This window comes from Adiantum capillus-veneris, chromosome 12 (assembly GCF_014529385.1).
Source record: "Adiantum capillus-veneris isolate H3 chromosome 12, ASM1452938v2, whole genome shotgun sequence".
In the NCBI taxonomy this organism is placed as follows: domain Eukaryota; kingdom Viridiplantae; phylum Streptophyta; class Polypodiopsida; order Polypodiales; family Pteridaceae; genus Adiantum; species Adiantum capillus-veneris.
In genome coordinates this window covers 81,765,024-81,790,980 of record NC_140942.1, presented here as the reverse complement: position 1 = coordinate 81,790,980, position 25,957 = coordinate 81,765,024, and the positions used below count along the sequence as shown (strand labels likewise).

Genomic DNA, 25,957 nt, shown 5'->3' with positions numbered 1-25,957 from the left:
ACTTTGTCCAAGGTTCCTGGAACTGAACCTGCGAACACATCCTCTCCAAGCCTCCCAAGGCCGCATAAGCTCTGGTCAGTCTAGTCTCTGCTGCTCTCCCCAAAGAAAACCTCGGCCCAGTGAAGACTATCCCAAGGTAAGTGTATGCATCTGTATACTCCACAATCTCTTGACCATACGTGAAGGTCGGTGCCGATCTCCTGATCCACTGCGGTGTGGTGTTAAACACCATGACCTGGGTTTTACCAAGGTTTACAGACAATCCACTATCCTCTGCAAAACTGTGTAATGCATCCAACTGTCGCTGCATACCCTTTGGTGAGTCAGAGATCAAGACAATATCATCAGCATATAACAACAATGGGATCCACGTCCCTGCCAGCTGGGCACCTCTATCACCCTCTCTGTCAATGTAATCAGACACCTCATCAACATACATACCAAATAGAGTAGGAGACAAAGGGCAACCCTGTTTCACCCCGATAGTGGAGTGAACTAAGTCAGATATCCCCTCTGGGGTGCGTACATGTCCCATCACTGATCTGTATAAAGCCATAATCCCCCAAATCAACACTGTGGGCACCCCCATCTCCTGCAGTCTGCGCATCAGTCGAGCTCTCGGTACCATGTCAAATGCTTTGCGGAAATCCACAAAGCTACAATAAATCCGTCTCCCATGTGACCTGCCCTCCTCAATGATAGCTCTGAGTGTCAGAATATGGTCAAGAGTGGAGAAACCCCTCCTGAAACCTGCCTGTCCCTTTGCCCGTACACCCTCACCCTCTGCCCAGTTACTCAACTACTGCTCAATAATGGATGCATACAATCGTGCCAGTGTGTGTCCAACCATAATAGTGCGGTAATTTCCAGGCTCTGTAGGATCACCTGCCTTGAATATAGGCACAATAGTAGACAACCTCCAAGTCTCAGGTAATCCCTCACACATGGCACGATTGAACAACACTGCAAGAACCTCCATCAGCATATCCCTAGCATGTATAAAGTGCTCCGCTACTAGACCGTCATGATCGTAAGCCCTCCTGGTCCTCATCCTGTCAATGGCTCTCTTTACCATCTCAGTGGTAAAGAAGGTGCTCGTAGGTGGACATGGCTCTGTAGGATCTGGAAGGGGATCCTGCCCAGGAACCGTATATAACGATGTCGCATACTGGCCCCACACATCAGGAGAAGTAATCACTGGGGGAGGGGAGTGCTCATGGAAGAGTCGCCATGCCTCGCCTGAGTCTCTACTCAAGAACAACTGATACAAGTCTCGCTCCATCTGGGCCAGGTAAGCTCGTTTCTTCTTTCGCACAAGGCGCCGGAAAGCAATCTGCGACTGTCTGTAGGTGATGACTCCTAAATGAAGATCCCTCTGAAGTTGGGCTCTCATCTCTCTGCACTCCTCATCATACCAACTATTCTGGGGCATGCTCCCAGAATGTCGCCTCCGATCCGGTTGAGTGTGTGGGTATGCCTCTGATGCTGCATCATGTAGTGTCTCAGTCAGTAAAGTAGTGCACTCCTCTACTGAGAGGCCTGGAGCAACTGTGCATAGACGATCCCAGATCGCCTCTGTATAAACCGAGTCAGTCTCTGGTGTAAATGTATAACGGGTGTGTGACCTGCCTCCTGATTTCTGGGCTGTACTAAACTGAAAAGATACGGACAGTGTCAAGAGAGCATGATCCACTGCTACGCCCACTGGTCTGGCTCCCACTGTGAAATCCTGAATACAAGGAATAAAGCTCGGTTGTGTCATAACATAGTCCACTGTACTGGCCCCATGTCTGTGTGGAAAGCATGTGAAGCCTGTTGCTCCAGGAAACCGCTGTAAGCCATTAAGTATGGCTAGCCCATGTGTAGTCGTCATCTCCGTGAGGTATCTCCCATACTCAGTTTGCTCTCTGTCATGTGAGCATCTGTCAAACCCCAGCTCACCCACATCCAACTCTCTAAGCATCTCATCTAAAGTGTCGTAGAAGACTGTCTGACAGTTGCCCGTTCGAGCATTGAAGTCTCCTGGGAGGATGATATCACCATCCCTAGAAAACTCCCATATATCATCATCTAGAATTGAGAAAGGCGACTGCCCTCTGGATACAGCATATACTGACGTACTGGGGGGGAAGTAACATATAGCAATATATAGAAATCGACCTGTGCCAGCTCTCAGCCTCACCCACATGTATCTAGCCTGATCATCTCTCCGTACAATATGTAGTAGTGGTTGTAGCTCCTCCCTAAACAACACTGCTACTCCTCCTGAACCTCTACTCCCATGCTCAGATCTCGTGACTGTTCTGTGGGCTGTCTCCCATTTGTATCCCACCACATGTGGCAACAGTTGGCCAGGGGCCTGGTGAGTCTCTGAAAAGAAAACAATGTCCTTGTCTCTGAAACTGTCCTCAAAGGCACCAACATCCAACCTCATAGACCCATTACAATTCCAAGTCGCCATCCTCAATGTGGTCCCATAGGTCTCGCACCGTCATGTAGAGCGCCGCTCTACAATCACCACCCGACCATCTCTGTAAAAGGCCATCTTCCCCTTCTCCCTTGCCGCTTGAATCTCGGGCATTACTTCTCTCATATGCGCAAGTTGTGAGAGAGTGAGGTCATCGCCTAAGAAAATACATGTCTTCTTGAGAGTAGGTCTCTTCCTCAAGAATTCCTTCTTCTCTTCCAATGAAGGGAAGCGTAGTATGAGAGCTCTTTTCTTTGAAGATTCTCCAGGGCCCTCACTCTTCTTGCCCACTCTCCATGCCTTTGTGTGTGAAGGCTTCTCCACCCCCATCATTGATGTGAGGCTTGTGACCTCTTTTTCCACATTGTTTATGTCCTTGAGGCCGGTTACCCTCACATGTAGAGCCCGCATCCTCCTTCTTTGTTCCTCTTCGAGGGTCATGTTGATAAGAGTGGGTGTACAAGGAGCTTCCTTACCTTTCCCTTTCTTGGCAACCTCAATCCATTTTTCGGCCTCCTCTACTTTCTTTTGCGTTTCGGATATGACCGCGGCCCATGACTTCTTCTCCTCATTGATGTTGTCAATTTCTTCCCTCAAAGAGGGCTGAAATTCCCCCTCTTCAAGCCCATTTTTTGACCGTGTTTCCAACACTTCTTTGTGGAGGTCCAAAATGCTATTCTCCAACGTGGCGATCTTGTTGAGAAGATGATCCTTCTCGTCCTTCCACCTCTTCTCCTTTTCTTCATTTTCTCGGAGGAAAACGGTCTTCGCGTTCCTCCAATCTTCCATCTCTTTTCTCCATGCTTTCATTTCCAATTCAATGATGGAAATTCGTTTGGAGTGAAGCATATATTTGAGTTTGCTTGTTGCCATAGGTGAGGTTGGGGATGACATGAGAGAGAGAGAGAGAGAGAGAGAGAGAGAGAGAGAGAGTTTTACCGTAGAAAAACTCTTAGATGGGGGTCTACTGACACCGGCCGTGCACATAGTTATCTTGCCTAGAAAGGAGGAAGGCTTGGAGATTATTGATCTAGAGATACAGAGCGACATATTTGTTGCTAAATGGTCTATTTTCTTATTTTTCTGAGTAATTTCTATTTGTTGAAATTAAGATATTTAAATGTGTACACTTGAATTGTAAAAGTTAGGAACTGTAGACCTACTGGAATTGATAAAAGCCATCAGGAATGGACAACTCTGATGTGTCATATAATGGGTGACATTAAGCATCTCGAAGGAGTTATACCATTAGTTCAATGGGAGAGAATGGGAAGTGGGTATTCCTCATGCATCACATGATGACGAGAGCATCGGATAGGGAATATTCCATTGATCTAGAAGGAAATACGAACTGGAAAAAGGAAAACGTGTAAAGACTCACACACAAGAATAAAGATGGATTCTGAGAAGCTTTTCTTTAGAAAAACCAAAATCTTTTGAAGTGCTTTCCGGGAAAGCAGATGCTTTCCCACGAGGAATCTATGTTTACATAGCATCTATGCTTGAGAATTGCATCCAGGGACGGCAGGGAAGTGTTATGTGGCATCAGTTTTCAACACACTGAGTTTTTATTGAGTTTTTAACAGGTTCGCATACTCTTAATAAGTGACCGGCCGCCCACTTAATAAGTGGCAGCCAAGTAAGAAAATTAACGCAAGACTTATTTGAAAAAATCAGCACTGCCCTGATAGCTGAAAATTGACGTGGGATCTCTCTCTCCTCTCTCCAAATCTGCCACCAGCTCTCTCTCTCTCCTCTCCTACTATTTCGGTGCTACCTGCTCCAGCTATTGTTGCAGGATTCTCACCGGCTATTCCTTCTGCCTCCCAGTGTCTATAAAAGCAACTAAGCGCCCCCTCTCTCAGCCCAGTTTTGCCAGCGCTAGCAGCAAGGGTACTTGCTGTCAAGATTGTGCAAGTGAACGCGTGAAGCCAGCATGCGAAGGTCGCTTTTCCACACTTGGAGCAATAGGTACAGATTGTGGATACGCTCCTCCATTCTTTACCTCTCATTTCTCATGTGCAGGCTAAGCGTGAGTTATGACGAGGAGCTCAAGCGGCTTTCTTTTATGCCACTCAAGTGACGTAGGATCTCAAGACCCCAAAACAATATTCATGTTTGTTTAAGAAGTATAAGCATCTTTTCTTGCAGGATGATCTTGCACCCCGTCGACTCCCGAGCGCCCGGAGGATCATCGCATTGAACTCATGGAGGGAGTACAGCAATCAGTAAGACTCTCTATTGTCTGAAAAAGTCTCAAGAAGCAGAGTTAGGGCGGCAACTCACCGAGTTAGTGACCAAAGGATTCATACGCCCTAGTGTAAGTCCTTTTGCTACTCCTTTTTTTTGTCCGCAAGAAAAATGGGTCTTCTTGTTTGTGTGTAGATTACAAGGCACTCAAGATGACCGTTCAAGAACAAGTTTCCGATGCCTCGCATTGAGTATATCCTTGATAGGCTCAATGGCACGAAGGTTTTTAGCAAGGTCGATCTCAAAAGTGGGTACCATCAGGTAAGGGTATTCAAGTGCGACATGACCGCTTTCCGCACGGAGCGGGGGCAATGGCAGTATGTTGTTATGCCCTTTGGATTGACAGGTGTTGTGGGTACGTTCGACCGTCTCATGGTAGGTTGTTTTGGTGACATAATTGGTATATATGTGTTTATTTTCTAGATGACATTCTGATTTTTTTGCATCATGGGGACAACATGAACGAGATGTAGAAAGGATGTTAGCTAGTGTAGATGAGTGTCAGTTGTACATTGCAGCTAAGAAGTCGGAATTTTTTCTAATTGAAGTTATTTATCTAGGCTATATCATTTCTGCAGACGGTGTCAGGTTGGACCCCGCAAAGGTAGAACAGGTTCCTGATTGAGATTTGCCCAAAACAACCTATGATGTGCGTTCTTTTTTAGGTATATGTCAGGCATATAGTTCGCATATAAAGAATTTTGCACGCATTCCTACACCAATGACTAATGTTTTGAAAGGGGTAAAAACTTGTCGTCAACGCGTTGTTTTGTCCAAGGCATCCCTTGAGGCTTTTAAAGCTCTCAAGGTCGGGTGACTCAAGCTCCGTATCTCATCCTTGCCTTTTGGGACGATCCCTTTGAGGTATGGACAAATGCAAGCAACGTCTCCATAGGAGTTGTGCTGCACAGCATGGCCATCCAATTGCATTTCTTAGTAGAAAGTTCAACAGTGCTGAAAAGAATTATTATGTGTACGATAAGGAACTTCTCTCTGTCAATCATTCTCTCAAGCATTGGAACCATTTTTTGTATAGTAGAGAGTTTACTGTTCGTACAGATCATCAAGCCCTCAAGTGGCTCCAGTCTATGCCTAGTGCACATTGGAGTGGTCGCTAGGCACGGTGGTCTCAGTTTTTTGAGCAATTTGGTGGTTTGATTGAATATGTTCTTGGTAAAGATAACCCTGTTGCAGATGCGTTAAGTCGCAAAGAACATATCTTGGCTCTTGAGTCAACTAGCATCCGTTTCAACCACAAATGGCTTGCTAGGATCCAGGATATGCAATATCAGCGTAGTAGTCACCAAGTGCTTTAGAGTCTGAAATCTCTCATCGAGACGCTCATTCCAAACAATACAGGGATTACCTTTACGGCAGTGAGGACCCAAAGTCTTCGGTCCTTTCACTCCTCCTTTTAAAAGTTGTGTAAGCGGAGCGGTAACTTTAGAGTAATCCTTGATAAATTTGCGAAAGAATCCTGTAAGGCCTAAAAATGACTTTACTTGGCGCACATTCTTTAGAATGGGCCAATTTCACACTTTATCCAGTTTTTCAAGGTCAACGCGAGTTAATGATATGACCCAAATACAAAAGCTCTTTCTTAAAAAATTCGCACTTCGAAGCCTTAGCATAAAGCTTTGTCGGTTCTCGGTACCTCGAGAACAACATGTATATGCGCCAAATGCTCAGACAAACTCCGACTGTAAATGAAGATGTCAACGAGAAATACAACAACAAAGTTGCCTAGAAACCGCCTCAGCACATCATTCATCATCTGCTGAAATGTAACTGGAGCATTGATCAAACCAAAAGGCAAGACCAAAAATTCATGGTGACCATTCCAGTGATTCGTAATTGGTGATAGCCTGATCACAGGTATATCTTCGTAAAATACAATGCTCCAAAGAGTCGTATTTTGATTCATATCTAGTGATAGCCTAATCACAGGTCTATCTACCCAGACATTGTATTAGATCCACCAAGATTGTATCAGTTTGGTCTCACAGGTCATTTTGGCCTTTTGAAGACGTTTAATATAACATAACATTTCATTTCATTTCATTTTTCTCTCTCTCTCTCTCTCTCTCTCTCTCTCTCTCTCTCTCTCTCTCTCTCTCTTTGTCTCGCTTGTGCTTCGCAAAGAGGAAGAGAGCAAAGAAAGTTCAAATAAAATACTATATGCTGAGAAATTCACCGATTTTCATTGAAAATCAGAAAAATCAATAAAAAACGTCCGATTTTCAGCATTCCCATCTGTGAAGTTGCTGAATTTTATCAAAAAACAGCAAAAGGACGCTAATTTTCACTTGGAAACATGCTTATGAGAAGAAAAACAAACAATTTCAGCGCTTAATCATTACAAATTAAGCGAAATTGAGGTTATCCAACTCGAACGGACCCATAGGTGTGCATGTGGTCCTTGCAGCCAAGTCGGCTCTGATACCATGAAACGAACACTCGGAGAGGACCTCCCGGCTACATGGACCGCCTATAGACACGCATCGGATGAACCACCCGACCATAGCCACCATCCAATATCACACCTGTGCTGGGACCAACGTCCGACGTAGGCGTCCACCTGTAAGACCGAGCATCCCATACCACCCGGCCTCACCTCCTCGAGGTGACCTCGCGCACTCCTAGCCTCACAAGCTAACCACTGGCACTCTGCCAGTGGGGGTCAATAACTACAAATGAGACCTTGGCCTCCCTTTTAAAATAGTGGCACACTGGCCGGGTTCACACTACGTACGCCCGGACACCGGACGCCCATCCCGAAGGTGTCTTAGACTAGATCCCCTCTCTTGTGAGTGGGACATAACACCCCTATGAACTTTTCTTGTCTAAAGCCTCGGGCATCTCTAAAGTATACAAAAGTTATCATGCCCCGTTTGCCCTCAATCAAAAAAAGTGTGCGTGTGTTGTGGTGATGGTGTGGTGTGGTGGTCGGGTGTGTTTTGGGGGCCAAGGGGGCGGGGGGGGGGGGGGGGGGGGGGGGGGGGGGGCGCGCTTTTGTAAGCTAGGCATTCAGGAATGCATGTGCATGTGGAAATGGGCACGCAGGTGTGAGTCCTGCATATGCCTGCCTACACTCTATTGAGCTTGATCAAAAACAAACTTGTGTATGGAAATGTAGTTTAAATGCCTTACCTATCTGATCATTGTCATTGTTCACATCCTCATAATTATTTAGCTCGTCAGGAACGTTCTTTCCCTCCAACAAGTAGCCTAACAATTGCATTTTAGACAGCTTGGGGCCCATGTTAGCCTGTCATGAGATAAATACACCTAAAGATTAGAAACTGCAGCGATGGTTTTTTCAAGAGGATGGTCAGGTTGGCTAGATTATCACAAAAGACAAAGCCACCTTGTAGAATAGTTGAGCTTTTCCTCGTGTATAATCCTGTCTGCTATCCCAATGTGGGGCTGTTGTATCTGGACCAAAGATGTTGCCAATTTTGTCAAGAGCCACAAAACCTATATTCTTTGACTCATAGCAAGTCCATAAACTTCACAGGCTCATTGACAGAGCTTTTGCAGGATATAACATCTAGATGGGAAGAGAAGGAATCGAATTCACAAAAATCCTCGACAAAATCACTTGCCATAGACTCCGGGTACAGGAACAGGACCGGCCAGTGTAATAATTTGCTGTCATCTAGCCAAGGCTTTCGACCATTTACATGTTCTCTAAAAGCTGGCTTACCAACTGACACACCTCTATCAGCAATTACAGAAGACAGCACCTTCAAAGCAGACAAATAAGAAAGGGTTAAACAAGCACTACTTTGTAAGAAGCATTTCTTCAGAAATTTCACAGAAATGCATGTGTATGACATGGGTCTTGCATGCCAGCAGTATGACTTTTGATGCCTTATGCATGGGAAAGCCTCGATACAAATGTGTGAAAGGGAGACCAAGGTTTTTTGAGAGGGGAGAAGGGGGGCGTTTTTTTTTTTTCCGGGGGGGGGGGGGGGGGGGGGGGGGGGGGCGCGGAGAGAGAGAGAAATAGAGAACCTCAGCCTTTGCAACCTCTGAGGCTATCCGCTCTTCAAAAACTGCAGATTCCTTCAATTTGTTTTCAATCACAATTCTTAATTTTGAAAGCTCCACATTGTTGGGCTCTTGATCTAGTCCAAGTGAGCAAAGCCGCATTGCCTCTGACAAAGACTCAAGACCAAGCCCTGCCTTTGCTCCCCGAAAATAGGCCTGAAGAAAGTATTCATGTCAGTGGCTAAGTAGCACCAAAACAATGCCTTTGCCTACATCTTTGGCAAGGAGCCCTTTACATGCAACTTAAAAGCTAAAGCCATCAAATACCAATGAAACAAAAAAAAAAAAGTGAAAGTGGTGAAGATCTTCTAGTCCCTCCTCCCCCTTGCACACATGACATGACAAGCCAAACACGCACCTAAAGCAACAGAAGGGATAGGCCTCTGACTCAACTCCCAACCAACTTGCCCAACCCCGAGCTTGGGAGCCTATAGCTACTGCAGCCTAGTGCCTCACCTCAAGGACTGGTGTCCCATACCACCAGCCCATGCCCTAGCTTGGGTGCCCAGGCAAGCAAGCACTACCAAGGGTCTATAATCCAAACGTGTTGATCACACAAGATAGGTGACAAATGAGCCAAAGGTCCCATTAATAGAACTCCATAACCACCATAGCTGAAGTGCTTGGTTCACACTGGCCAAACATTGCTTAGGGACCCATCCTGATGTCTAGGAACGTAACAGTTCCTCCCTTAAATTTAAGTGTTGTCCTCAGCAATTTCCTTGTGAATAATCCTTGAAATCGACTCTTCGACAACCTCACTCACTCCCAAGTCGTAGCGGACTGAGGTCAAAATGAAGGGTAAGATAGTCCAAAAATACTTGGTCAAGTTCAAGAACTATCTTCCTCTTGATGCAAAGTGGATGGAGGGGGACTTAATTGTTAGAGCCACTTGGTAGATACTCCTCAGTTGTTAGAGCTTTACCTTGAGGCTTTTGGTTTCGTTGCAACCATTTCACAAGCGCGCGTTGATCCATCAATCGAGTCTGGTGCAATGTGTCTTGTACAAGAGGGAAGCCACTCCACTCCTTTGTCACAAATCAACACAAATTGACACTTGAGTCAAACCATTTTGTTTGACATGTTTGGGGGTCCTAATGTGCTGATTCTACTCTGCCTGGTGAGAGCTACACGATATGTATAAACCTTCTAACATGATATGCGATGTAACATGTTATGGTTGAAATTCTAATGCGTGCTTGAATTGTTCAAACAGATCATATTTACTCTCTCAAATTGTATGTTACACTTGAGTATATATGAGGTGGAATGTCTGCAGCATTGTACCTCTATTCACCGATAGGGGTGATATTGATGGTTATAACAATGTACTCAATGCATCGAGACTCTTTGAGAGGTCAGCAATGCCTAGATGTGATGGCTAAATGATTCATTGCGATCACATTTTGAGACTGACGTCTCGACGCAAACTAAGATGTGAATGCAATCGTTGATTGTAGTAGTGCATGCTGTGTGATTGTATTTCCTTTTGTGTGATGGTCAAGGGCATGTGTGCATGGAGTCGATGTCTACTGAATCCTAAAATTCTGTTTGTTTTGCAGGCATAAATGAGGGCAAGTATAAGGGGGGGTATGTCACAACTCACAGCTTGATAACATGGCATGACCCTGCCTAGACCACAAGAGAAGAGGAAGAGCTGTGGCGGACCTGAGACTAACCGGAAGAGCCAACTCAGGTCCAAGTCGGAACACGCGGTAAATGCGGAATGAATCACCGCGGGGTGATGATGTGGCACTATGGCATGCCGATGTGGCTGTACGGCGTGTTGATGATGTGGAAAGGCTGGACATTGGGAGCTTTTTGGTGCAGTTATGAAAGGAGTTGATGTTTTGGCTTTTTGGGTCACCAATTTAATAAGCCAAGGGATTCTCGGGCAATATGTAGACCAGGGTTTTAGTTCCTATAAAGTGTGCCTTGAGGGGTTCTTTTTCACTGGGTTTTTTTTCACTCAGCAAATTTGGCAAGTGGGCTCTCTCTCAAGCAATTGTAAACTGCAAGAGTTCAATCAATAAAGAAGTACCGCAAGGGGCGCCTACCTTAGCGGCCAATCTGAGTTGAGAACTACACCCCACTATGTCTAGTAGCCAGTATTCAGCTCTCTTTTACGTTCAAGTATTTAATGTTTTTGGTTCAGTTCGTATGTTGCTGTCAGACTTAACGCCTTGTCAGGTCACTTGCCAATTACAACTATGACAGCATTGAATTGCCAATGTGTGCCTGTATAGTCCAAACCCATCCCAATCACACCATTCAATTGCCAACGAGTGCCCATATAGTTAGAATTTGTCCCAAGTAAAACTCAACAGTGGTATAGTTTCATACCCATAAGAAGAAAGTAGACTCCCATTCCAGAGGGTATGTCCAGTTGTATAAAATTCTTACCGAAAAATTATTTAGCACAGATGAATCACGTCTATAATGTACAAAAAGGTTTCCTTACTAAAATAAAGAATCATCTATCATAGTCAAGCAGCCTACAAGCCAAGCATCACACACCAAGAGAAGGGAAGTTCATGTTACCTCCATCCATCAAAAGAGGAAAACAATGATTAGTCAGCTCTTGGTATTGCAAGTGTCAAAGGAGCCCCCACATGTTATAGACATCATCCAAGAGCATTTATCTTTAGCCCGTTTTATCAAATTTCATTCACTTATTTCAAAGACAATCAAAGCCTAACACTTTTAAATGATTAGATTCATATTGTATTGAAAGTTTCTTTTGAAAGCCTCTTGATGACAAGCAACGTCACGTTCGACTTGCTTTAGCTTCACACTTTCAAGTACTTTATTGCCTCAATCTAGCTCCCATTTCCTAGTGCAAAGCCAGAGCCCTTTCTTTCATATATGTTTAAGTATACAAGAGTGTGTGTGCACGCGCCCTTTCCCAAGCACCATACTCATTGAGACAGTAGGCCCAATGAGTATAGGCCTACTGCTCCATCAAATTGATGAGAGTATACATATCAAATTTGATCCAAGTGACTCTTTTACAAGTAAAGATATGCCTAATATTGTAGTTATGCAAATAATTTGCCAAAATCTTCATGGTCCTATTAATTAAATTGAAAACTTTTCCCCAAAATAGTTTTCAATGTTTCTTACTTCAATTGAAGTTTCTTTGGCTTTGTTAGCCAAATAGTCAAAATGTTGAGAACCAGAAATGTTTCTCTGAACATTGTGCTCGAGTTGGTGTTTCTTTGGCTTTGTTAGACAGATAGTCAAAGTATTGAGAGCAAGTAGACAACTCTTCATCATGGTAGAGATCTTATGATGAACAATTCTGTAAGAAAAAATAGAAGAAAAAGTGAAAGCAATAAGTTAAATATCAAGGGAGAGTCATAGGATACTTTCATCCTAGCAGTCAAGTGGTATGGGTTACACCACGGCTAAAACGTTAACAACACACTATTTAGCTCAAAAGGCTTGAAAGAAGTACTAAGCAAGTAGTTTTTGCAAGAGGTATTAGGGCCATGTGCAAAAACCCCACCAGGGGGGCCTATATTGCTATATATGCCCTTGGCTAAGGGAATAGGAACTATACTCTCTTGGCAAAAGCCCTGGTGGATAAAGTGTATTCTCGTATGAAACTATCATACACCATCATAAAGAACAAACACTCTGTTTGAGATTTCCAATAGGTCCCTCGAAGACAAAGTGTATGTACAGGCTACAGCATGCTTACCTAGAAATCTATAAGTAAAAATGTAATCACATCCATAATGTAAAAAGAGGTTTCATTACTAACGTAAAGAATCAGCAGTCTACAAGCTCAGCATCCCAAACCAAGAAAAGAGAAGTTCCTGTTACCTGCATCCATCAACAAAGACAAACCCATAATTGGTCCATTGTTGGTATTGCAGGCATCAAAGGAACCCCCACATGTTATAGATGTCACCCAAGAGTTTTTATCCTGAGCAATGTAAACCCATAATCCTAAACCCTTCAATTTTTACATAAGTCAAGCTCTTGCCAAGGCCAAAGGCAATAAAAGTATGTCTACCCATAATATTACCACTAGTCCATTTTTCCACTAACAAACACGGTAAAATCTTTTCCACACGGTTTCCCTATTTTCAGCTAAGCCCACCTACATCATGTAGAGCTCAAAGGAATGGGATCAGTAGCTAAGAATATTTCCCAATTCAGTCTTCCCTAGAAACCTTCGATAAGGCACATTTACAGGCCGCACACTAAGCAAATGGCAAACATAAATTTTCTGATACATCTTGGAGCTGAACATGCTTCATGACAAAGGCCATAACTGAACCACACAAAAATTATTTGTTTCAAAATCGAAAGTATTTACCACCTTTCAATGCCAGTCACAAGGATGGCCATAGAGGGAGAACATATACCTCAGCAAACATACCTTAACATTTGCTTTATTTACTTGTATCGCCTGCTGAGCATCGTCAAGGGCATGCCGATTGTTGCCAAGAAGTAGGTGAACGTGAGCTCTATTGGCATATAGAATAGATGAATTCACCGCATCCATGCTCTTCTGTTGAAGAGCTCTTGTGTAACAGTCTAGTGCATCCTTGTAATATTTCTTACCCATCTTTACATACTCGTTTCCTTTCTCCTGTTGAACATCCAATGGTTGGCACAATCTATAAGAAAGCATGTGACCAAGTTCAAATTCTAGCAGTTCATTATACAAATACCTGAATCTGTGCATACAAGAAATCACTGCCCGAGTGAATGCATGTGCTCATTGTGCGTGTGAGTAGGTGGGTCCAGATTCATCTAAAAAGGAAAGTGCAAGTTATAGGCTCATGGTAGTTATCCACAAGGCAATATAACCATCATTTGATCACACAAAGTATGGACTAAATACTCCACCATCCCCACTAACAATTTCAATTCCCATAGTGGGTATCAATCCAGGTCTTGATATGTGCACCTTAGTTCTAATACCCCACATGCACACATAGGCCATGAACACACAAGGTCTGCATACCGAGTATCTGTCATGATTCATCAGATACAAGGAAGACTCGGCCATAATGAAGCCTAGTACTAGACTTTAAAGAACTAACCAACAAAAGATAGTTGATAGGGCAAATGGTTGCAACGAATTAGTAATAGATGTGCATAAAGAATAACACAAGATAAAAAATAAAAAATCAATGGGATGAGAATTGGTTTTCTACAGTTTGATCTTCTATGCATGTTAGATCAAAAACTAGAAATATTCTGCTCATATATCAGAAAATGATGGCACACATGATTAATGTACTTATTGAAAGCATGAAACAATAAAACTCTTTGAAGATACTTAAAATCATTTAAGTTGAGGCATAAAGTGCTTACGAAGCATGATAGTTATCTATTGTCTCCATGCTTAGCAGCCATTATTTTAAATAAAAACCTGAAAATTTCAACTATCATGGGCAAATACTAAATTTATTTATATATTTTTACTTGATAGACCAATCTTAGTGCATTTTTCTTTACAACCTGATGTATCGGTCAGCCTCATCACACCTTCTTATCGACAGTAAGAGATACTTTAACTGCCTCACTAAGTAGCCAGAAAAACAAAATCCTTATACTAAGGCAGGGGTTGGACGTGACACAATTATTGTCACAAGAGACACCAAATAATGCCAAACTAGCATCTTATAAAGTATCTCTACAGGCTAAAACAAATATGAAGCACAAGTGTTTTCAAATGAAAGACTATCTTGATGCTAAAGCATAAAAGAAAAGAAACAAAAAAGTTGAGATGTTGGCAGGTAAGACTAACGCAATAATATGCTAAGGGTCTTTATACACTAAATCATAAGAGCTAGACCTCTCAATTCAAAAAACAAACCAGATTTTCTGAGCCTAAATATGTGACAGTTTCCATAATAGAAGCAAATCTCTCTATTTATCGCATCCATCTACATGGGAAGTGTTTTGCCTAACATTGGCATCAGTGCAGTTCGCATCATTGCATGAACAATACGAAAAAATCTGCACACAAGAAACATCGCTCCTCGTAAAGCTCGAGACAGTTCTTCTCCGGCAAGTGGTCTCTACACTCTAATTTTGCAATCAACATTCAGTTTCGTTAATGTTTGTCTCTTAGGTTGTTTGGTTTGCACATTCTCACCTATTTGGAGTACAACCAGCCAGTTTATAGACTATCAGTTAGCACTGCTAGCATAATTGGTGTGAAGCAAGGCTTACCTCTAGCCCCGACCCTAGAATTGCTAGCACGGTTGGTGTGAATCAAGGTTGCTCTATCCCCAACCCTTTTGGCTCATATGCAGATGAGGTATATAGAGTAGAGCAGGTGTTGAGGTGAGATGCTGGCATACAGGTCCACATTATGCTCCTTGAGGGCACACAAGAAGAGGTCTTTGATTCATATGTATATCTGGGGATCACTAGTCGAGCAGGGAGGTTCTCCTGTTGTAAGAGTCTCACGGCCATTTGACACCAACATCCATGCTTGAGAGACAGTGTCCTTAGGCACACTTCCAAAAGCCATGCACAGAGTGATGGCTCTTTTTCACTTTAGTTTCACCAGCATTGACGTAAGGCAGCCACGCTTATTGACACTCTCATGGAGCAAATTAGAGAGACGTGAAGTTTTGTTGTTGTCACGCATGATTTTGCAGAAAACACTCAGTACCACAAAATATATTGAGGGCAGGGTTTGAGATGCCACCTATGGCAATGCAAGCCCTCTTCTAGATCATATGACAGACTCCCGAGGCTTGCTTAGGAGGCCTCCCAACAGCAGGCAGAGTCAAGTGGCAAAAGAAATATGAGATGCATCAATGACAAGGTGGGTACAAGATTATACTTGCACCATCGATAGATTACCTCCCCACTCAGTATGATTTGAATGCCCCACACATCTCCCTTACTCGGAAATTCGGGTAGAATTGGTAAATTTGGCACAAAACATTAATCAAGGGCGAGAGCTGAATTTGGACCAACAAACCCAAGCGCCACCTCAACTTGAACTCTGGACCATGACATTCCAAGCCATGTGTCCTAACCGCAAAGCTCACATGTGCTTTCTTGATTCACACAAAGTGGAGTTTGAATGAGGGGGGCATATAACCTCAGGCTATAAAATTCAGAGTGGGATTAGCACATTTGGGGTGGAAGATCAACGGCTCTTGCTTAGCTTGCACCACAAATTTTATTACCTACCCTTAATCCCATCCAACCCATGCTCCTGTCATTTAGACTTAATGGTTGGTTGCCCAACCTCACTCACGTAAACCCATAACGAGGTGAAGCTTCACCTTGGCATTCTAAAACATTTAAAATCAAGTCGTGTACCTATAAAGGCCTGTGAAATGAAAGGATCCATTGACAAACTAAAACCCAAAGAAGATTTCAACTGTTCAAATGAAAAGAAAGGTACAATCAAAGCAAGAAATAATAAAAATTTGAATGTCCGCCTAACTCTCTCCTCCTCTAAGGCTTGTTTTAGCAAGACAAAAAACCTTTCGGGCTATCATGGGTTTTATAAGTTTTGGACTATTAATAATCCTCTCCGGTTAGTTCACGTGACATGATACACATTTGGAAAAGTGACGACCCCGGGGGACCAAGCTATCTAGCTATCCACAAAAGACTCAATTATGAGGCTAAATCACTCATCTCCTCTACAATACGTCATTGTCACTGAAATCACTTTGCATAGTATAAATGTGGAGATTGCTATAACCGGCCTGTACACAGTAGAGGGTGGTACTAATTCAATCACCTGTTAACATTACACAGAGCACTGTGAAGAAAAGAGAACACAATTCCCAGATTCCGTCCAGCGACTAGAATGTCACTGCGCACATAAGACCGACACCCTGTAGGCCCCAAACACTGGTGCCCCTTTCGGTCATTCTTTATTCAATTATAAGTTGACGATCCGAACACTTAGACCAAGCTTTCACAAAGCTGTCCAAACCTGGCGAGGGCTGAAAACGCAGGTTTCTGACCTGACCTTGGCAACACAACGACGCAAAAACCCCTGTAGGTCAAAAGTATCTGTCTAAGACGGATTACCTCCCAATTTAGAAGCTTTCTGTTGAGCTGTCACAGAAATTCAATGTGCTGTAATTCTCTGTTTTTCCACTGTCAGGTGCCCAAAACCTTGTACACGCATCGCTCTGTCACAAAGTGATGATGTGGCAGACAGCAAAAACCCTAATTTCTGCCAGAAACCCTAAAATTCCTACAAACCCTAATTTTTGCTAGAAACCCTGATTTCCGAAAATCGCGGAGGCTGGAAAAAAAAAATTGAAACGATGAGCAACGCGAATTTTGCTTAGACTCTCTAAGAGAGAGAGAGAATTGATGCTTTTTATTTTAAAAGCTTTTGGGGCTCTGCTTTTGGGCATCCCTTGTATCTTTAAATAAGTGGTGAGGGCTTCACTTCTCAGAGCATCTGGACGTAGAGTCTGAGAGTGAAACCCTAGCCACTCTCTTGTACTTTGATCTGATTAATATAAAAAGAAATACCGAAAGGGGTGCCAGTCTTTGGGGCCAATATCTCTAGGCACGGAACTCCGCCGGACCAGTGTACATCTGTTGTGATATGTGACTTGTTTTGAAGTGGTTATTTGGTGCTGTCGCGGTTGATTCTTGACTTGGAGTGTCCAAGTCTGTTACAGTGGTATCAAAGCACGGCCGATTTCTCTTCTACGGGAAATCCGATCCCTGAATTTTTTTTCCGCGGCACCTATGGCTTCAGGCAATGATCAATCGACTCCCTCTGCATCTGGAAATGCGGGCAGGGATCACAACGAAGATTCTGGCACGGAGTATGGCCCGCCTAGGCCTACTCAGGCAGAGCAGCAAGAGATGGAGCGTCGTCAATTGATTGGCAATGCAACAAAGATGATGCTCAATTTTGCCAAGGACCCGAAGATGGCAAAATATATGAACCAGACCTCTTTGGAAGAGGTACAGACGGAGTGGCAGAGAACCACAACACCACTCCCGAAACCCACTCTCAAGAAACCTTTTGCCTCCAAGAAATATACGGAGAAGGAACTGGAGAACGTGGTTGATGCACGGATTCCTCAGCTTTTCGACGTGCAAAAGAAAGACAAAAAGCACGGCAAAAAGCAGAAGAAAGGCACTGACTTCTGGGGATATTTGGATCGTCGGTTGACATTTGACAAGGCAAAGAAACAGAAGAAGCGTGTTCGATTTGAAGGAGTACCCAGTAATTCTTCTTCTTCTTCTTCTGAAAGTTCTTCTAGCTCCTCGGATTCGAGCGAAGAAGACAGAAAAGGTAAAAAGCGAAGCAAGAAAGAAAGCTTCGGAAAGGGCAAGAAAAAGACAAAGAAGGCTACATCTCGCCCAAAGACTGACAGTTCTACTGAGGACTCGTCTACAGACAGCTCAGATTCCGATGACGGAAACTTTTATGCGAACAAGAAGAATTTTTTTACAAAGCTAACCAGTATGACTTTCTCGAAGATAAAAGCAAGAAAGTCCGAGAGTTTAAGGAAGGTGGCCACTCGATCAAGTTTGATACTTTTTCAGGATACTCGGATGCTTCGAAGGCTTTGTCTTTTATACAACAGTTTGACATCGCTTTCGCGGGAGAACGCTATTCAGAGCACTCCAAGATTCGGAGAGCTACCTCTTACTTTAAGGGGAATGCTCGTACTTGGTGGTCCACTCTTCTTTTTAAACAAGACTGCGCCAGTTAAATGGCTGAAATTTAAGAAGCTTTTTATTTCTTCTTGGTTGACGCAAGAATATGAACGAGATATATGAGCTGCTTGGAACCATCTTCGGATGACCAAGAAAGATACAATCAATGCTTATTGTGAAAGATTTTGGAGCTCTTTTCTACCCGCCTCTTCATTCAAGAAGATCTCGTTCAGAGAACAGATTGAGCGGTTTACCTTGGGTCTACCTACAGAGATCCGAGATCACTGCTTGGAACAGAAGTCAGCTTCTATTCAGGAGTTGATGACTCATGCGAAGCAGGGCTTTGCCATTCACTCTGACAGTCTGACCTACCTCACAGATAAGGCCATGACACAACGAGCCGAACAGACTTCTGGGAATGAAAGTAGAAAGAAAAAGAGCAACCCAGAGAAGAAGGATGCACGACCCAAGCTTACTCCTCAGGAGAAAGCTCACTTCATCAGAGAGGGGAAGTGCTTTGGATACAAGGAACATGGACATATCTCCGCGAAGTGCCCTAAAAAGGCACAGAAAGAACAGAATGATAAAGATGTGTCACGTGACACATCCCAACCCTAAGTGTCCGTGGACAAGCTACACCACAGCAGGGTTCAGTCAGTCCAGTCAGTTTAGATTAGCAGTGATCTGGCACTTTCGTGAGTCTATTCGTAGACCGTGCATGCCCAGTCACTTAGCATAGATGCATATCCTCCGGTTGCACACAGCATGATCATCGGAATTCCCATCAGAATCCATTAGCATCAGTTAGGGGAATTTTCCAGTGCATTTAGCCTATTTTCCTATTTATTGGTATTTTCACTTATTATTTTTAAGTGACTTTCCAACAAAAGTAAGTAGGGCAATTTTGCTAAGTTAATATATAAGCAAACCCAAGTTAGCACTTTCTGGCAGAAGAGGCAGCAGGAGCTTCCCGCTCAACAGGCAACTTCTCAACAGTACCCCCCCGCAGCACCATCGCCACAGGGCTCCCTTCCCTTGGCGTTTCCAGGACCTGCCATCGCCATCCCTCAACCCTCAGGCTAGACTTGCCTGATCGCCACCAGTGTTTTCAGCCACTACTAACGACAGCCAACAGTCCCTAAGAGCAGCGTTTTCACCTTCAAGGGCAGCGGCACCCAGATCCCATTATCGCTAGCTTTGCTTGAGATTTACTAGTGGTTTCAGCCATTAAAAACGCACCCTGGACTGCAGCACATCAGCGTTTGTACAGCAGGTTTTTTCAGCAAGGAAAACGCAGCCTTTGCTAGGGTTTTTCAGCAGATACATCAGCGTTTTGCCCTTATCATTTCAGCCCTACAAAACAGTCATTTTCAGCCTTAAGACAGCAGTAGAAAACAGTCATTTTCAGCCTTGAAACAGCCCCAGAAATTCAGCATCAAGAAGATCTCAGATTTCAGCCCAAGCCGTCGTCGTCACCATCGTCGTCGTAGGCATAGTCCCATTGCATCAGTCCATTGCATACGCATTGTACACCTTTGTGCAATCAAGACATAGACCACTCTCGCCGACGAGAGTGGGGCCTTCGAAGGAGGGTTTTACAACCTCTCGGGTGTCGTATCTCTGCTCTCTCCTTCTCTCAGTCTCAATCATTTGCACGCACAATCCATTCACTTTGTTCGTGATCATAGCACTCTCCATAAGACGGAAAGCTCTCTCTTTCCCTAAAGAACTAAAAGGAACCTTGAGCAATAAAGATCACTAATCTTGAGAAAATACAACATTCACTCCGTTGCACCTTACATTGGTATCAGAGCTTTAGAAGTGTTCTGCATTACTCAAGGAAAGAACCACAAGAATTTTTTTGCTTCTTGTGATCGCACGAACCCAAGTTTACTTAGGCGTGGCAATTCCTAATCGTGTTTTGTTGAAGAGTGACAGGAATCCCAAGAAAGAAGGGCTTGTCCAGCCTCCCCTTGTGTCTCTTTTCACTCATTGAGAGCGGACCGTGCACTTAGCGGCCGGCCAATCTACGTGAGGTGGGAAAAAGCAACCTTGGTGTGAGCGCAAGGCCGCCAAGGGGTGCGCCCGCAGAAAAGGGTAGAACTTGGGTGAAGAGAAGATCCTTCTCCAACGCCATTTGCAAGCGAAAGGAAACCTCAAGAACCTCAAGAACCCAAGACCCTCAAGACTCAAGAACCTCAAGAACCCTGGATTCTCACGAATCAAGGACCTCAAGAACCAAGTTCCTCGTGAACTTGAGAACCCAAGACCCCCAAGAACCCACAAGAACCCACGACTTCAAAATGATCATCACTCGAAGCGGAATGGATACTTCGCTTGGAGGTGATGAGAATGAGAGAGGCGAAGAAGAATTTTCCCCACCAGGAGGTTTTTCCGACCCTCCCCCTTCCCCATCTACGTCAAGGATTGCACTAACTCCTATGGAGGCTTTGAACCAGATGCTTATGGAAAGGAAGTTAGAACGCAAAGCAAGAAATGCAGAAAGAATGACAGAATTTGATCGTGAATGCAAAGAAAGAAAAGCAGAAATGGATCGCAGGCACGCAAAAGACAAAGCAGAAAGAAAAGCAATACAAGAACAAAGCGACCGACAAAACAAAGAGTTTTGGCGACTCTATTCTCAAGTTCAGGCACAGATGCAAGAGATTTGGGGAAAAGAGACTCTCTCAGTCTCTTCTTCTCCAAAGCATGATACACAGGATTTGCATGATTGTGTGAAGCATGATGATGATTTGATTGACAATGATAAGCATGATGATTTGAATGACAAAGATAACCATGATGATTTGAATGATATTGCTAAGCATGATGATTTGCATGATCAAGATGTGATTTCTCACAAGCATGATGAGTTGCATGAAGATGAAGTGATTGTTCACAAGGATGATGTGTTAGTGGATGCTTTTTCTAGCGAAGCTAACCTCGTTGTAGATTCGATCAATCACCAAGAATCGATCTTGGCTTTCGAGTCGAGGTCCACAGATCCCCCACAAGAAGATTCGATAGATCCCGAAGAAGCGATCTTGGCTCTCGAGCTTTGGTCCAAAGAACCCTCACAGGAAGTATTATGTGTTCGCATGATTGATACGCACTCATTGTTTGAGTGTTTCATTCGTGACGGTTTCCTATATTTTAGTCAGCATCGTTATGTGATCCCTTTTATTAGGCATGACATATTGTATGTTGAGCACGTTTCTCTCATGAATGAGCACGATTGTATGCGAATTTTTCATGAAAAGTTGAAAAGTTTGTATGTAAGGAAGTCGCATTCCGTGTTTCTTCCTTGGCATGACACAGTTTACGAAAGAGCACATGATTGTATGAGCACCAAGCATGGGCATTTCCATTGTGATTTGCCACAGTTGATTGATTTCGATCACACAGAAAAGATTCGACCTCATTGTTTGCATGTGTTTGATGAACGGGTTGTCACTCCGTCTATTTGTTCATCAACATTGCATGCACAGTCTTTAGAGAAGACAAGATTTTTTTCCTTCACTTTACATGGAATGGGTATGTTCATGGTTTTGTGTTGGAGATTGTTTCAGGAATTTTCAGCCATGGAGATTCTTGAAGACGAAAGAAGCAGGACTCCAGACGAAGTTGAAGCAAGAACGGAGATTCAGAAGACTTTGAGTCGCTTTCGGCGCGGCCCAAAGAAGCAAGCGTTGCAGACCTTTATGAAGTTCAAGTACCGCACGACCCACACATCAGAGTGGGCCGGTGAAGAGTCCCTTCCAAAATTCCAGATGCTGTTGGCGATCTCCCTCAACGCCATACAGTTCGGTACCAATACCTCACTTTGAAAAGGAGGGATGTCACGTGACACATCCCAACCCTAAGTGTCCGTGGACAAGCTACACCACAGCAGAGTTCAGTCAGTCCAGTCAGTTTAGATTAGCAGTGATCTGGCACTTTTGTGAGTCTATTCGTAGACCGTGCATGCCCAATCACTTAGCATAGATGCATATCCTCCGGTTGCACACAACATGATCATCGGAATTCCCATCAGAATCCATTAGCATCAGTTAGGGGAATTTTCCAGTGCATTTAGCCTATTTTCCTATTTATTGGTATTTTCACTTATTATTTTTAAGTGACTTTCCAACAAAAGTAAGTAGGGCAATTTTGCTAAGTTAATATATAAGCAAACCCAAGTTAGCACTTTCTGGCAAAAGAGGCAGCAGGAGCTTCCCACTCAACAGGCAACTTCTCAACAGTACCCCCCCGCAGCACCATCGCCACAGGGCTCCCTTCCCTTGGCGTTTCCAGGACTGCCATCGCCATCCCTCAACCCTCAGGCCTGGCGTTTCCATTATCCACTGGCAGCAGCCCCCAAGAACCACTAACGCTAGACTTGCCTGATCTCCACCAGTGTTTTCAGCCACTACTAACGACAGCCAACAGTCCCTAAGAGCAGCGTTTTCACCTTCAAGGGCAGCAGCACCCAGATCCCATTATCGCTAGCTTTGCTTGAGATTTACCAGTGGTTTCAGCCATTAAAAACACACCCTGGACTGCAGCACATCAGCGTTTGTACAGCAGGTTTTTTCAGCAAGGAAAACGCAGCCTTTGCTAGAGTTTTTCAGCAGATACATCAGTGTTTTGCCCTTATCATTTCAGCCCGACAAAACAGCCATTTTCAGCCTTAAGACAGCAGTAGAAAATAGTCATTTTCAGCCTTGAAACAGCCCCAGAAATTCAGCATCAAGAAGATCTTAGATTTCAGCCCAAGCCGTCGTTGTCACCATCGTCGTCATCGGCATAGTCCCATTGCATCAGTCCATTGCATACGCATTGTACACCTTTGTGCAATCAAGACATAGACCACTGTCGCCGACGAGAGTGGGGCCTTCGGAGGAGGGTTTTACAACCTCTCGGGTGTCATATCTCTTCTCTCTCCTTCTCTCAGTCTCATTCATTTGCACGCACAATCCATTCACTTTGTTCGTGATCATAGCACTCTCCATAAGACGGAAAGCTCTCTCTTTCCCTAAAGAACTAAAAGGAACCTTGAGCAATAAAGATCACTAATCTTGAGAAAATACAACATTTATTCCGCTGCACCTAACAAGATGACGACAGGCCTGAGAGTTCGAGAGCAGCTGAGGAACGTGGCAGAAAAGGCTGATAGAAAAACAGAACTGGTACCACATGTCGTGGAACCTGCACCGAATCTAATGAAATGAAAGTACAAACTTTTCTGCTTTTGGGGCAAAGTGAAGGATCGGGAAGCTCTTTTGAAGGAGCCAAGGCCAACTTTGTTTCACTTGGAATTGGCAGCTCGATTTGGAAATTACGCCTGACAGACTGACGTCACAGGCGAAGGTAGTTCGACTAGCACCCGGATGGGATGTTGCCATTACATCGAGCATTGGCAAACTTCGTTTGCAATGACAGGGGTGTTCAGGGCACGCGAGTGACATTCTACTCAGGATCCCTTGGTACCACAAGAACTACGCCGTGATTGACTACGGGCCGAGAAAGCGACTTTGATAAATGAAGGGCTTAGAGATTGTACTTGATGAACTTCAGTTTCTTACTCATTCTTTTGGGAGAGAACTGAACGATGGATAAAGGTTCAATATGTTTTGACCTGATCAAAAGAACGCCAAGATTTTTCTCCACATTCATGCCGATTGCTTTTCAGAGGGCCTGAAGATCAAACCATTGATCTGATACCTGGAAGCACGCCACCGAATCGGCCACCTTACCGTGTGAGCCGAGTACAGAATGAAAAGATTATGAACCCAATGAAAGACCTCTTGGAAAAGGGTCTTGTCCACCCTAGTACTTCACCGTATTGCTCTCCAGTGTTGTTGGTTTTGAAGAAAGACGGATCTTGGAGAATGTGCATCGATTATAGCGCTCTCAACGAAATCACCATCAAGAACAGATTTCCGATTCCTAGGATCGATGATATACTCGACAGGTTACAGGGATCCTCGTGCTTTAGCAGGATTGACTTGAAGAGTGGATATCATCAGATCAGGATAGCGCCGGGAGACGTCTACAAGATAGCTTTTCGGACGACTTTTGGGTTATTTGAGTTTTTGGTGATGCCTTTTGGCTTAACCAATGCTCCTGCGACATTTAACCGGATGATGGATAGGATTTTTCGAGAGTACAGGCTATTTGTTGGCACTTTCTTTGACGACATCATTGTTTTCTCCAAGAATGAGGCAGAACACAGAGATCATCTGCTTCAAGTCTTGCAGGCATTACGAGATCACACGTTAGTGATTAATGCAAAGAAAAGTGAATTTTTCCTACTAGAGATACACTTTTTGGGACACATTGTGTCAGCAGCAGGAGTGCAAATGGACCCGGCCAAGATAGAGAGTATCCGCGATTGGCCCGATTTGAGGAATGTCCATGAAGTTAGAAGCTTCTTGGGACCGTGTTCGTACTACAGGCGGTTCATACGAAAGTTTGCAGAGGTTGCTTCCCCTTTGCATACCTTGACACAGAAAGGAGTACCTTTTTCGTGGGGACCCACAGAGGTGACTGCCTTTCAGACATTGAAAGAGAAATTGACTACAGGACCAGATTTGACTTTGCCGGACTTGCAGAAGTCATTTGAAGCATTTTGTGATGCTTGTGGTCGTAGTCTGGGTGCGGTCTTGATGCAAGAAGGCCATGTCATTGCTTACGAGAGCCGATTGTTCTCTAGGCCGGAGATGACAGCACAGATATATGAGAAAGAGCTTTTGGCAATGATCCATGCTCTTACTCAGTGGCGGCACTACCTACTCGGAGCGGATTTTACTGTCTTTACAGACCATCAGGGTTTGCGCTACTTCTTGTCACAGAAGCAGCTTTCGGAAAAGCAGATGCGGTGGGTGAACATCTTGTCACAGTTTCACTTCCAGATTGTCCATGTGCAGGGACAGAAGAATGTGGTGGCAGATGCTTTGTCTCGGAAACCGTTGTTCTGGCTATTTCCGCGATACATCATAGGAGCTTCGAGTATATGGTCGATCAGTATGCCACAGATACAAATTTTGCAGATATTTTCACACGGATACGGGATGGGGAGACAGTAGCTGGATACTCCCTTCGAGAAGGCTACTTGATGAAAAAGACAATGTTGTGCGTTACACAGCCGTTGAGGAAAAAGGTTATGACTGAATGCCACTGTCCACCTTTTACGGGTCACCGCGGCATTGCTACCACCATGAAAGGGGTAGAGAGATACTTCTTTTGGCCGTGACTCAAAAAGGACGTGGAAGAGTTGTGCGCAGTATGCCAGAAGGTCAAGTTTGACAGGCATAAGGCACAGGGATTGTTACACCCTTTACCCATACCCATGTCATTGCTTACGAGAGCCGATTGTTCTCTAGGCCGGAGATGATAGCACAGATATATGAGAAAGAGCTTTTGGCAGTGATCCATGCTCTTACTCAGTGGCGGCACTACCTACTCGGAGCGGATTTTACTGTCTTTACAGACCATCAGGGTTTGCGCTACTTGTCACAGAAGCAGCTTTCGGAAAAGCAGATGCAGTGGGCGCACATCTTGTCACAGTTT

The 25,957-nt window shown here is 44.1% G+C and overlaps 1 protein-coding gene across 5 annotated transcripts in view; it reads right to left on the bottom strand.

Moving 5' to 3' along the window:
• Positions 1-25,957, bottom strand: part of TPR2 (Tetratricopeptide repeat (TPR)-like superfamily protein) — a 54,002-nt gene that overhangs the window by 14,832 nt on the left and 13,213 nt on the right. For 4 of the 5 annotated variants that reach the window (XR_015189845.1, XR_015189844.1, XR_015189843.1 and 1 more), the window contains 5 exons: positions 13,161-13,373; positions 8,735-8,926; positions 8,263-8,463; positions 8,085-8,165; positions 7,868-7,985 (listed from right to left, as the gene is read on the bottom strand). Coding sequence is in view for 1 of the 5 variants with exons in the window: in XM_086525359.1 (XP_086381485.1) it covers positions 7,868-7,985; positions 8,085-8,165; positions 8,263-8,463; positions 8,735-8,926; positions 13,161-13,373 (805 nt within the window). In the remaining 4 variants the exon portion in view is untranslated. Of the gene's footprint in view, positions 1-7,867; positions 7,986-8,084; positions 8,166-8,262; positions 8,464-8,734; positions 8,927-13,146; positions 13,374-25,957 lie in introns of those variants that run through there. The other variant, XR_015189846.1, reaches the window with a different exon arrangement.